We start from the raw sequence: 13730 nt of genomic DNA, 5'->3' as shown, positions 1-13730 counted from the left end.
TGGCAAAGGGTAAAGTCTACAAGACTTAGTCCACTCTGTTGATAGCATATTCTAGTTTTGGGAACAGAAAACTTGAGATCAAATGTTTCATCGATGAGAACATGCAGAATCCATCTTCTTCCACTGCTGTCCACTGGGCTTCCGCTCACTACCATATTTGGTAGTGAGTGGAAACACCAAGCAGATGCAATTCTAGGGGCTTTATTGGCAGGGAAACATGTTTACTTTGCCAAAGCAAGTGAAATAGATAAACAAAAATGAAAAACAAAACATTTACAGTAAATATTACACACACAAGTTCTAAAAGAATAGACATTTCAAATATACAGTGTTGTAGCGATGTGCAAATAGTTAAAGTACAAAAGGGAAAATAAATAAATATTTACAATGGTGTTTGCTCTTCACTGGTTGCCCTTTTCTTGTGGCAACAGGTCACAAAAATTGCTGATGTGATTGCACACTGTGCTATTTCACCCAATAGATATGGGAGTCTATCAAAATTGTATTTGTTTTCGAATTCTTTGTGAGTTTGTAGTCTGGGGGAAATATGTCTCTCTAATATGGTCATACATTMGGCAGGAGGTTAGGAAGTGCAGCTCAGTTTCCACCTCATTTTATGGGTGTGTGTGTGTCTCATTGTTCTATCTGTGCTTCTGGCAAGAATAACGACGCATTCCGGGAATGGTCAGTGCCAAAGCCATAAGTTGTGTTCGAATACTCATACCACAGATAGAACAATGAGACAGATATTCCACCTGATGTATAAAGGTGAAGCATCTGGTTAGCGTTTCCACTCACTACCAAATATGTGAGGAAGCCCACTGGCGGCCAGTGAGAGATGGATTTTAGCCAACCTTTTGCAAATTTTCTATTAAACATTTGATCTCAATACCGTTTTCTGTTCACAAAACTAGAATCTGTTATGAACAGTGTGGACTAAGTTTTGTAGACTTTACCCTTTGCAAAAGTTTTTTTATTTTTAAATCGTGCTGTTTAGGAGTGCAAAGGCAAATTGAGTTATTGTACATGCACACGACTATAATACCGATCCTTGACTTCGGCAATGTCATTTACAAAATAGCCTCCAACACTACTCAGCAAATTGGATGTAGTCTATCACTGTGCCATCCGTTTTGTCACTAAAGCCCCATATACTACCCACCACTGCACCCTGTATGCTCTCATTGGCTGGCCCTCGCTTCATATTCGTCGCTAAACCCACTGGCTCCAGGTCATCTATAAGTCTTTGCTAGGTAAAGCCCCGCCTTATCTCAGCTCACTGGTCACCATAGCAGCACCCACCCGTGGCACACGCTCCAGCAGGTATATTTGACTGGTCATCGCCAAAGCCAACTCTTCCTTTGGCCGCCTTTCCTTCCAGTTCTCTGCTGCCAATGACTGGAACAAATTGCAAAAATCACTGAAGCTGGAGTCTTATATCTCCCTCACTAACTTTAAGCATCAGCTGTCAGTGCAGCTTACCGATCATTGCACCTGTACAGCCCATCTGTAAATAGCCCACCCAACTACCTCATCCCCATATTGTTATTTATCTTCTTGCTCTTTTGCACCCCAGTATCTCTACTTGCATATTCATCTTCTGCACATCTATCACTCCAGTGTCAATGCTAAATTGTAATTATTTCACCACTATGGCCTATGTATTGCCTTAACTTCCTAATCTTACTACATTTGCACACACTGTATATAGATTTTTCTATTGTGTTATTGACTGTACGTTTGTTTATCCCATGTGTAACTCTATGTTGTTGTTTGTGTCGCACTGCTTTGCTTTATCTTGGCCAGGTCACAGTTGTAAATGAGAACTTGTTCTCAACTGGCCTACCTGGTTAAATAAAGGTGAGAAAAAAAACACTTCCCAGAGTAGGTGTTCCCTAACAGAAAGGGACTTCCCAAGGATTCCAGTTAACAGAGACCATTTTGGAATCCTCCAGAATAAGAGTCCTGTCCTGTTTACCTTGTAAACAAATAGTTTGGGGGAAAATATGCACTATTGTCGATATATTTAATACTAGTTATCATCCAAATAATTTAATGTATTTTTAAGCTATTGTGATTTCTATGACCATTTATGCTTGCCATTTTTTTGGGGGGGGGGACTATACACACATTTCTGGAAATTGTGTCACAGTAAAAGTGGGGTCCATTCTACACAGGAGCACCTCTAGTTTCTAAATCCACCATTTACCCACCCAGGGTGGTTGTGCACATTTTTTATAATGGGAAATCTGCTTAAAGTCCTCCAGTCTCCCTTTCACCTCATTTAACTCCTGATTTACTTTAAAAAAGCTAATCTCAATAGGTGGTCCAGGTATGATGTGACATGACACAAGTGGGGGCCTTAACTCTTTTATATATATATATATATATATATATTATTTTAGCGAAAGAGGAATAGTCACATGTAAAAAGTTTGTTTTTGTATTGCCAGGAGTCCTACCCAAACAAATCATATTGATTAATAATAGTGCCTTTGTTTTTAATTGTATTTAAAATAGTGCCATATTAGTTAAATCAGACCAGTTGTTATGTAAATATGAATTTGACCTATAATTATTAGCAGTTTAATTAAATATACTAAATCCTTATCAATCTAATTTCTGAAATAAGTAATGATCAAAGCCATTCAATTGTACCAAATGTCCTGTTTGTCAATCCAAAACATTACACTATAAATACAGGTAAAATATTTATAAAAAATGGTCTCCTTCTCCATTCCACAGAAATAACAATTATAATTCATATTCAGCTTGGATCTTTCCAAAACATTTGTACGTGTTCTCATTCATTAGGGCTATTCCTTCTATGAGTTCGCAGATGTCTTTTTAGACTTGATTTTAACTTCAAGTGAGTTCCACACAAATGACATTGAACTCCCTCCCCTGTATGAATCTTCATATGCGCTGTCAGGCTTCCCTTCAGACTGAAGCATTTGCCACATTCGTTACAGCGATGTGGTTTCTCCTCTGTGTGAGTCATCATATGCTTTGGAAGGCTTCCCTTGTCGCTGAAGCATTTGCCACATTCTTTGCATTGAAATGGTTTCTCCCCAGTGTGAATCCTCACATGCTTTATCAGGTCTCCCTTAAAGGTGTAGGCTTTGTCACATTCTTTGCACTGATGCGATTTCTCAGTGTGATTTTTCTGATGCACTTTCAGACCACCTGCAGTCGTCATGCATTTTCCACACACATCACATTTAAAAGCCTCCCCTGTATGAGTACCCATATGATTTTTCAGGATGGACTTGTGAAGGAAACGTTTGCCACATTCAGTGCAGCAGTGTTTTTTCTCCTCTGTGTGAAGCTTCATGTGCTGGGTCATATGGTCCTTCCGGATGAAACATTTCCCACAAGTGTCGCACATGTGTCGTCTCTCCTCACTGTGCCGATATTGCCGATGCCGTTGCAGATTACGTGCTTTCTCAAAGCATTTTCCACACACATCACATTTCAGATCAGGAAATTCACAGTTTTCTTTCTTTGGCTGTCCTGTTAGTCTCTCTTCACTGTGCAGATTTAGCTGATGCCTTTTCAGACTACGTGCTGCTGTAAAGCATTTCCCGCACACGTCACATTTCAGATCAGGCAACTTACTGGTTCCTTTCCTTGGCCGTCCTCTTCCTCTCTTTGATTTGAGAGGCTTTAATCCTGACAGTGGTATTCTACTCTCCACTCCATCCACGTTTCCATTTTCACTGTTGTCACTGTCTGGACTTACTTCAGAGGGGGGCTCATAGTCACTGGTTGATTCAGATTCTCTGTTGTGGCTCTCGCCATCAGATTCTGTTTGGTTCTCCACAGTTATGATGTTGAAAGAGTCCCACATAGACTCTTCGGTATCCGACTCCACCGGCCCCAGACCAGGGCTCCATTCCTGCTCAGGAATAACCTCTTCAGTGAGAGTGAGCTGCTGGAGGTCTGGAGAAAGAATCAAATGTATTTGTATTTATTTAACTAGGAAAGTCAGTTAAGAACATTCTTATTTACAATGACGGCCTACCCCGGACAAACCCTAACCTGGACGACGCTGGGCCAATTGTGCACCACCCTATGGGATTCCCAATAACGTCAAGTTATGAAATAGCCTGGAATCGAACCAGGGTCTGTAGTGACACCCCTTGCACTGAGATGCAGTGTTTTAACTCAGGAGCCCATCCACAAAATAAATGCCGAAATGGAAGAAATAGGACTACTTTGACTGATTTATCGTACTGAACACACGAGTCCCAGTAAAATATAATACCTTTTCAAAAACGAATTAAATACCATTTAAGACAAAATGGCACATAGAACACTTTTTTTAAATGCATTTTCAATGGACAATGGCCACATTTTCTTTAAATATTTCGTCGTGAAATTGGTATGCTATTAAATTGTAATTAAAGTAATTGTACATGCTTGCTAGCTAACGTTATGTAGTTAGCTAGCCATACTGCTTGCGTATCCCCCACATCTTTTATTGCTACTCGTCAGTATATACTAATGTACTAATCAAAGCCTAAAATTGTAATGATTAATATTGGGCTACACTGTAAATGCATGTCAAACAACAGAGACACGTAGTCACAAACCTGCTAATCTTTGCAATTTTATCTCTGGTTTGAAAACCAAATCGAGCAGTCTTCGTAGACGTGCAACCGCCCGCTTCAAACGGGAGATTTCTCCCTGGTACTCTGCTATCGTTGTTTTAACTACCACGGATATCTCCAGGGGAACTGCAGCTAATTTTTCATCGAGAACCTCATTGAGTAGCTGTAGTTTAGACATTTTGGGGAGAAAAATAGTGGGAGAAGTTATTGATTTTTGTGCTGCTCAAGAGTTGCTATAGCTAGCTAGTTACAAAAACTGGTGCGAAGTAGGCCAGAATGACTAAGTACTTCCAGGTCTGATTTTTGGGAATATTTCAGAATAAGAGTCCTGTATCGTATCGTATCAAATAATGTTATTTGTCACATGCTTCGTAATCAACAGGTGTGGACTAACAGTGAAATACTTACTTACAGGCCCTTCCCAACAATATATATATATATATATATATATATATATATATATATATATATATATATATATATATATATATACTACTGGTCAAAAGTTTTAGAACACCTACTCATTCAAGTGTTTTTCTTTATTTTACTATTTNCTACATTGTAGAATAATAGTGAAGACATCAAAACTATGAACTAACACATATGGAATCATGTAGTAACCAAAAAAGTGTTAAACAAATCAAAATATAATTTATATTTGAGATTCTTCAAAGTAGCCACCCTTTGCTTTGATGACAGCTATGCACACTCTTGGCATTCTCTCAACCAGCTTCATGAGGTAGTCACCTGGAATGAATTTCAATTAACAGGTGTGCCTTGTTAAAAGTTAATTTGTGAAATTTCTTTCCTTCTTAATGCGTTTGAGCCAATCAGTTGTGTTGTGACAAGGTGGGAGGTGGGTGGGGTGGTGGTGGTATACAGAAGATAGCCCTATTTGGTAAAGACCAAGTCAATATTATGGCAAGAACATCTCAAACAAGCAAAGAGAAATGGTAGTCCGTCATTACTTTAAGACATGAAGGTCAGTCAATCTGTAAAATTGAGAGAAGACGTACACATTGAGGTGAAGGAGCTGGTTGTAGCCCGGGAGAACGCAGCTGAAGCCTTCATGGAGTGTTTGGAACAGGAGATCGCTGAGCTGAAGAAGAGCGAGGTTGAGCTGGAGAAGCTCACACAGAGGCTCACATCCATTTCCTGGAGGTAACCTCACTGAATGATTGTCTGTCTGTCTGTCATTGAAAAAGGTACTCATTATTGTGGGGTGGGTTTCCCAAATCCTTCATAGGATGCTGGTAGTACGTATATAACATTATTTTACTTGCCAACCTAGACTCACATCTCTTGAACATCAAAGAGCTTCATTGATTGACTGTCAAACTCTCTTTCTCTCTCCTCCCCCTGTCAGAGTGATGCTTTACCATTTTTATTTCACCTTTATTTAACCAGGTATGCCAGTTGAGAACAAGTTCTCATTTACAACTGCAACCTGGCCAAGATAAAGCAAAGCAGTGTGACAAAAAAAACATACCAGAATACCATGCCGTATTCTGTGAATCGATTATACATTTAAAAATGTTAGTCATTCAGCAGATGCTCTTATCTAGAGCAATTTACAGAAGCAATTCGGGTTAAGTGCCTTGCTCAAGGGGACATCAACAGATTTTTCACCTAGTCGGCTCAGGGATTCGAACCCGCAACTTTTTGGTCACTGGCCCAAAACTCTTAACCGCTATGCTACCTGCCGATGAATGAATCTCAGAGGGTTGACTGTCACAGATTAAGCTCTCTGTAGTCTAGATAGATTAGAGATTATTTCTCCCAAATCCTAGGATTGTGAAAATGGAAGTTCTCTCTGGGAAAATTAATGTATTAATTTCTAATCTAGCTAATGTTTTAGAGGTATTACTTCTGAAGACAGCATAGGAGGAGAGTGAGAGTGAGAGTGTTTCTGTGTATTCGTTTTATTTCAGACTTTTATGCTACTGTACATAATTTGTAAGCCAGTGCCAATTATGAATGCAAAAACTATAAAAAATGCTTATGATAGGCCTACTACTATCAAAAAATGATTGTGATAAGTGGTTGTTTTACCTACCTTAGTTGACGGCACGGATTGTACAGTGCTCTGGATAGGTGTTTGCTAAATGACTAAAATGTAATGTAAAATGTCAGCATAACACATTACAAGGAAGCAAAATACAATTCAACATGTATTTATTTTTTCTAAATAGCTGACATTGTTCGAGCAAAGTCCCATGAATTTCACATGTGAGGGTGGGTGGCAGGATAAGCCTACGACAAAGTTGTACATTCAAACTGTGGGTAGAATTAGAAACCCTGCATTTTCAATGGTCCTTTGCTGGATTGTTACAGAGAATATCTTCCTTATTTTTAGTCTGCTGGATTAAACCAAAGCAAGTATGTAATGACATCACCAGAGGGCAGCAATATACAGGGGAATGGGGGGAAATGTACTAGCCCTGAGTTGACCACAGTCAGGTTATGCCTGGATGTGAAGTGAAGTGTGCTCAAATGAGCCATCTCTGCATCTCTCCAATGGTTGACAACACAATAAGGAATTTCTCACTTGGTTTTGATGTCTCTGGCATCACTGTACCTGGGACATCTAGCCTACATCTAGCTTTATCGGGGCGGCAGGTAGCCTAGTGGTTAAACCGTTGGACTAGTAACCGAAAGGTTGGAAGATCAAATCCCCGAGCTGACAAGGTAAAAATATGTCGTTCTGCCCCTGAACAAGGCAGTTCCTAGGCCGTCATTGAAAATAAAAATGTGTTCTTAACTGACTAGTTAAGGTAAAATAAAACATGACTTGCCTAGTTAAATAAAAACATATACATATTACCTAGACTAACCTGTGCCCCTGCACATTGACTCTGTACCACCTGTATATAGCCTCGCTACTGTTATTTTATTGTTGCTCTTTAATTATTATAATATTTTTTTTTACTTTAGTTTATTTGAGTAAATACTTTCTTAACACTTATTTTTCTTAAAACTGCATTGTTGGTTAAGGGCTTGTAAATAAGCATTTCACTGTAAGGTCTACCTACACCTGTTGTATTCGGTGCATGTGACAAATAACATTTGATTTGATGAGCATTTATGCTGTCGATCCTGCAGTCTGCATATAATATATTTAAGCAATAAGGCACGGGGCGGGGTGTGGTATATGGCCAATATACCATGGCCTGGATACAGCCCTTAGCGGTGGTATATTGGCCATATACCGCAAACCCCCGAGGTGCCTTATTGCTATTATAAACTGGCTACCAATGTAATTAGAGCAGTAAAAATACATATTTTGTTATACCTGTGATATATGGTCTGATATACCGCTCCTATCAGCCAGTCAGCATTCAGGGCTCGAAACACCCAGTTAAAAAAAAAATATTTATATGTATATATTCTGCAGGGTTGGGTAGGTTACTTTCTAAATGTAATCAGTTACTTTTAGATTACTTTCCCCTTAAGCGGCATTAGAAGAAGACAAAACATGTATGTTACCAATTGAACGACATCTATTGCAAGGATAAATCAATGTTAAAGTTTACATAGCTGGCCATACATGGATGTTACATTTTACTTTATGGTTTGGTTATGTAGGCTTCTTCTAACCTATCGCTTTCTACCACATATAATAATACGATTCAATTATATCTTTATATATATCATTTATAAGTCCAAAATGGATGTAGCAACTACATATTGTTCTTTTAAGTCTATAAAAAGTGTACGAGTTTGAGCATGTGTCCATTAAGCCTAAGGATAAAAACATTTTTATCACCATGAATTAGATTGAGCAATAAAAACCCCACTTTTATTCCATAGGCTGGGTTCCGCACTATGCAGCTGTCGTAAGAGCGCATTTTTCACTGACTGTCCACTGGTTTCAAACACAATGTTTGATAGGCAGCTTAAACTTCTTGAATTCAACCATTATTTGGTTTAAATATCACACATTTAGATTTGTGAACAGCCATCCACAACAACCACAATCGGAAAGGCGCAAATAGCTAAATGAGAGAGTAGCAGCGTGATTCACGTCAATCCGCTTTGTAGATATCAATAATAATTGATGTCCGTATCGCTGTAGACTACACCACTGCTGTCATCCTTACCTCCAAGCGTTTATTCAAGTTAGATCATTTTTGGATGCCTACACCAGTCGCACCATTGGGAGAGATAGCTTGGACTGTAACCTACAAAAGCCTATTCCTATAATATTTTTCCCGCGATCCATCAAATACATTTGGTGTGTCATCGTAGTGGTCTCTGACTTGTGGTCAGACTCGCTCAGGTGGAACAAATTTAAATTTGCGCATTTTTTCAATGCCGATTTGAATGTCACTGAGGAAACAGAAGTGTGAAATATTTTTTTTCGTAAACATTCTTTCTGAATATAAAAGTAATCCGATGGTTTTTCAAAAGTATCTGTAATCTGATTACAGTATTTTTGCTAGTAATGTAACGGATTACATGTAATCTGTATTTAGTGTACCAGTCAAAAGTTTGGACACAGTTACTCATTCAAGTTTTTTTCTTTATTTTTAATATTTTCTACATTGTAGAATAATAGTGAAGGCAACAACACTATGAAATAACACATATCCTATGATGTAGTAACCAAAAAAGTGTTGAACAAATCAAAATATATTTTAGATTTTAGATTCTTCAAAGTAGCCACCCTTTGCCTTGATGACAGCTTTGCACACTCTTTCCATATTAGGTAAAGGGTTTGTAGAAGGAGGATCTCTCTCTCTCTCTGATATCTGTGGATACAGCATTTATACACTAAACAAAAATATTAACCAAACATGGGACCAACACTTTACATGTTGCGTTTATATTTTTGTTTAGTGTATATACACTCTACAGATCTAAGAGAGAGAGAGACATCCTCCTTCCACAAACCCTTTACCTAATATGGAAATCAGTTCCATATTACAAACAGGGCATTGTCATGTCATGATCTCTTATGGATGGCATTTTGCTTTTCAGAGGTGAGAAGCCGGTCAATACCGTGTAGCTATATTACTGTGATTTGTTATTAGGCCTATCACAGACACTACTAAATATTAAAGTGTTTGAAACTGTTTGAAATACAATGGATGAACTAGTAGGTTATTTCAGACATTTTAGACTACTGTTTTGTCCTAATACAACCCCACAATGATTGAATCCTACAAATCCCAGAATTCAGACGCCAAATAGTGTTTCGTCACGTGATTCATGAAAACGTCAAGGTGTGTTTTGTAGCACGAGAGTGGCGCAAAAGGTTTTTCCTTTGAACTGGCAGAGGCATGAAGTGGTTTTTCTATAATTAGCGACCTGGATGAAAACATAAAGACACATTTCGTAATTTCCAGAGGACAACTGTTGAAACCAAGACGAAGATCTATTTAGCGGTAGGAGGATGGAGATTGAGAAGAGGACAAATGGATTTGAGTACACTGATCGGAGCAAGTCAATTAATGGTATGTCGCCTCTATCATTTATTTTCCATTGTGAAATTAACCATAACTCCACTTTCCCAAACACCCATGTAGCCTAATTTCTCAAATTAAAGCAGAAGCTGAGGCTATAGCCACGGTGATGTTGGCAAAGTGGTTGCCCATTTATAACGCTCTGACTCCCCAACCCAAATAAAGTGCAAGGACAACATTGAAGTGAACGACTCTATGATGTGAAACCATTGTCACATTGACTGGGGTGGGCTGACAGCCTAATTGTGATATTCCTCGTTGATTTTACAGTGAGGTAGTTTAGTATGCTTCAAGCAGAATCAGAAAAATCCACCTAATTAAAAAGACTTGTAGGCTACACCTACTTTTTGTATAAGCTGTATCAACATCGATAATTAGTCAATTGCAGATAGTAGAATAATTACTCATATTTAACCGTCACAAATAAGAACTGGTCTTGAAGTTACTTGAAAGGTTATGCTGGTGATTAGTGTGCAACCACTACTAATCATTCTGTTTATTGATCTCTTTAATTTGCCTATCATTAAGTAAAAATACAATTGAATAAATGTAACATTAGACCACTCAGATTATTCCAGGTCTGATTAGTCTGTTCCAAGATTGAATAATTTCATTTTTGGGGGTGGATCATCTTAGGCCATAACACACATTTGACACATTCTTTGTATGCATTTTGGATGTCTCTATTACAATTAAATGGTATTGTAGGCATTTAATGTTAACTAAGGGCAATTCCATGGTAACAGAGTGACGCTGAGACAGATGTTTCACTTTTAAAATGTATGTCAAACAAAAACCAATGATTGCAAAGTTAAACCATACAATACTATGCACAAGGACTACTTTGAACATTTTACAAAAACATTTTTACTTTAAGAACATTGCAGATGCAAAGTTTGGTAACAGAATGGCAGCACAAGCCGTCATTCTATGGCGAAACTTTGCATCCGCACCATTCTAAAAGTAAAGGTGTTTGGAAGAGTTTTAGTCCTTGTGCATAGAGTTATGGTTTGTTTAACTTTGCAATCATTGATTTTAGTTTGACAAACATTTTAAAGTGAAAAATCTCTCTAAGCATGACAGTGTTAATGTGGAATTGCCCTCAAGCTACAAGGACATGTCTCTCAATTGTGGTGTTACCAGATGTAACCTGCAGATCAAAGCCTCAAAAATAACTTGTTTTTCTAGTTTATTTCTGTAAGATAGACCAACCAGTAGGAGGGCTACAGCTGCTGAAAACAAATTATGTTTGTGTCATTCTACAAATAGAGTGCATTTTAGGAAGTGTAATTTAAAAATGAATAAATAAATTCACCAAATGTTAACATTCTGTCATGAATAGGACTGTGAAAATAATTGCCAGTCTTACGGTAATTGACCGTTAATTAACATAAACATGTTGAGCATGTCCTGGCTTCCACACACAGTCTGCAAGCCACTGATGCAGACCTTTGGAACATCTACATAAAAAAAGTCTACATCAATTTAATATAGCCTATACATCACAATACATTTATTATTTATTTTAGACAGCTCTAAAGAAACATGATATTAAGAAAATGTAGTCTATTTCAAAAGAACAGAAATGCATACTCTGAGATGTCCTTACGTTTGGCTATGCCTTATGGCTGTGGGCTACATGAGTTCATTTAGCAGACAAGATTTGCTAAGAATTCCGTGGCGTTATTTTAAGAATGAACAATACAATTGAAGATTAAATAGAAAGGATATTTTCCTCAAACGATTTGCGAGGGAGTACGCACATGTGGCTATTCTGTGTTGATTGGTTAACAAAGAAACAGGTCCTCCTATATGCTTAATTTAGTTATTTATGCAAATGTAGTTGTGATATAAACGTTGGGCTATATGTTTTGATTTTTAAAACATTCTAAGGCTGCATGATGCGACTCCAGTGATGATTTAAAAAAAAAGTTGCTGCACACACTTCATCAGTCTCTCATTCACAATTTGACGAGGACTTGATAATATTCTCACCAGGCCTCAAATTTCCCGGTGGCATCCCCCTTGTGTGGCCGTAATGCCCCCTAAAAAAATCCATGCGTTTTGCTGCCAAAGTGGCCGTTGTGACCTTAGGCTGAATATAATAATATTAATTCCCTTCTCCCGGCTGCCAATTGCCGTGCTCTGAAGCACCTCTCACTCACATAGCTGTCTCAGATATCTCAATTGTTATTAGCCAATGCCTGTCACGTGATCGGGTCCTTCTCAAAGGCATCTGAAGTAGGCTACAATTGAAGACAGACACATCAGGGACGCAACTGTGTCCTTCCTTCTTATCGAATTCCGAGGCGCATATTAAAGATGCTAAAGAACTGTCCACGTTCACGTTTCTTCAGCCAACAAGATGAGTAGGTCTAACGAACAGCAAAAGCACTAGCCTATGTCAATCTACTATCCCCCATAGTACAAAAGTTGACATATTCTGTGCGAGAAATAAATATTCCAAACATAGTCTGGGACAGTTGTGGGATGCGATAGATCCCAATTGAATACAACCAATAGCATCAAAAAACCTTTTAAAGCAATGAGGCTGATCGTTTGGCTTAGCTTAATAGTTTATAAAAATGTTATTTCATCACATTATAAGTTTAGCAATGCGCACACGGCAGTAGGCTATAAGCGCAGATGTAAAAAAAAAAAAATGCAATCAATTAGCAGGAAAACACCATTCTCAGAAGTGACCGCAAATGCCATTACGCATGTAATGCTTTATTATAAAGGTACATTTTTATGGTGAAAATGATCTAAACCTAACTTTAAACTCACGCGTCGCCTATGTATGCCGGTTAGGCTCTACACTGGTTGTAAAGCGAATTGTGTTATTTCGTTTTTTGGCCACTTTAGTTGTGATACAAACCTTATCAGTCTACATGAGGTGTGTGACTATGATTTGAAAAGTCGCAAAAAAAAGACGTGCTGTTCTTCCAATACTGCACCCGCTGGGCATCATTCACAGGTGATAATACATAATTCACAAGTGAAAGGCTAAAATTGTCACCCCATCAGACTATTCTTAGTTTAATGTTGTCTTTACATATACTGAATAATAAACAGTACCAGTCAAAAGTTTGGACACACCTACTCATTCAAGGATTTTTCTTTTATTTGTACTATTTTATACATTGTAGAATAACAGTGAAGACATCAAAACTATGAAATAACACATGGAATCAGGTAGTAACCAAAAAAGTGTTAAACAGATCTAAATATATTTTATATTTGAGATTCTTCAAAGTAGCCACCCTTTGCCTTGACAGCTTTGCATCCTCTTGGCATTCTCTCAACCAGCTTCACCTGGAATGCTTTTCCAACATTCTTGAATGATTTCCCACATATGCTGAGCACTTGTTGGATGCTTTTCCTTCACTCTGCGGTCCAACTCATCCCAAACCATCTACATTCAAATCAAATTTTATTGGTCACATACACATGTTTAGCAGATGTTATTGCAGGTGTAGCGAAATGCTGGTGCGTATAGCTCCGACAGTGCAGTAAATTCTAACAAGTAATATCTAACAGTTTCACAACATATACACGTACATCTAAGTAAGGAATGGATTAAGAATATACATATATGTCAGAGTGGCATTGGATTAAGATACAGTGGCATAGTATAGAATACAGTACATACA

At 38.0% G+C, this 13730-nt stretch overlaps 2 protein-coding genes across 4 annotated transcripts in view; one reads left to right on the top strand and one right to left on the bottom strand.

Moving 5' to 3' along the window:
- Window positions 1-2697: 2697 nt before the first annotated feature.
- On the bottom strand, window positions 2698-4905 carry LOC111961907 (zinc finger protein OZF). The gene is made up of 2 exons (XM_023984571.2): window positions 4595-4905; window positions 2698-3941 (listed from the first exon to the last, which is right to left on the bottom strand). The coding sequence occupies exons 1-2, from the start codon at window positions 4788-4790 to the stop codon at window positions 2803-2805; spliced, it is 1335 nt and encodes a 444-aa protein (XP_023840339.1). The 5' UTR covers window positions 4791-4905; the 3' UTR covers window positions 2698-2802.
- A 4949-nt stretch (window positions 4906-9854) lies between these two features.
- LOC111961901 (nuclear receptor subfamily 6 group A member 1-A) overlaps window positions 9855-13730 on the top strand; it is a 192484-nt gene continuing 188608 nt past the window's right edge. For 2 of the 3 annotated variants that reach the window (XM_023984547.1, XM_070442862.1), the window contains exon 1: window positions 9858-10068. In XM_023984547.1, the coding sequence (XP_023840315.1) occupies window positions 10008-10068 (61 nt within the window). In that variant the 5' untranslated portion in view covers window positions 9858-10007. Of the gene's footprint in view, window positions 10069-13730 lie in introns of all 3 variants that reach the window. The other variant, XM_070442863.1, reaches the window with a different exon arrangement.

This window comes from Salvelinus sp. IW2-2015, linkage group LG4q.1:29 (genome assembly GCF_002910315.2).
Source record: "Salvelinus sp. IW2-2015 linkage group LG4q.1:29, ASM291031v2, whole genome shotgun sequence".
Lineage (NCBI taxonomy): Eukaryota > Metazoa > Chordata > Actinopteri > Salmoniformes > Salmonidae > Salvelinus > Salvelinus sp. IW2-2015.
This window is presented reverse-complemented; position numbering and strand designations above follow the sequence as displayed.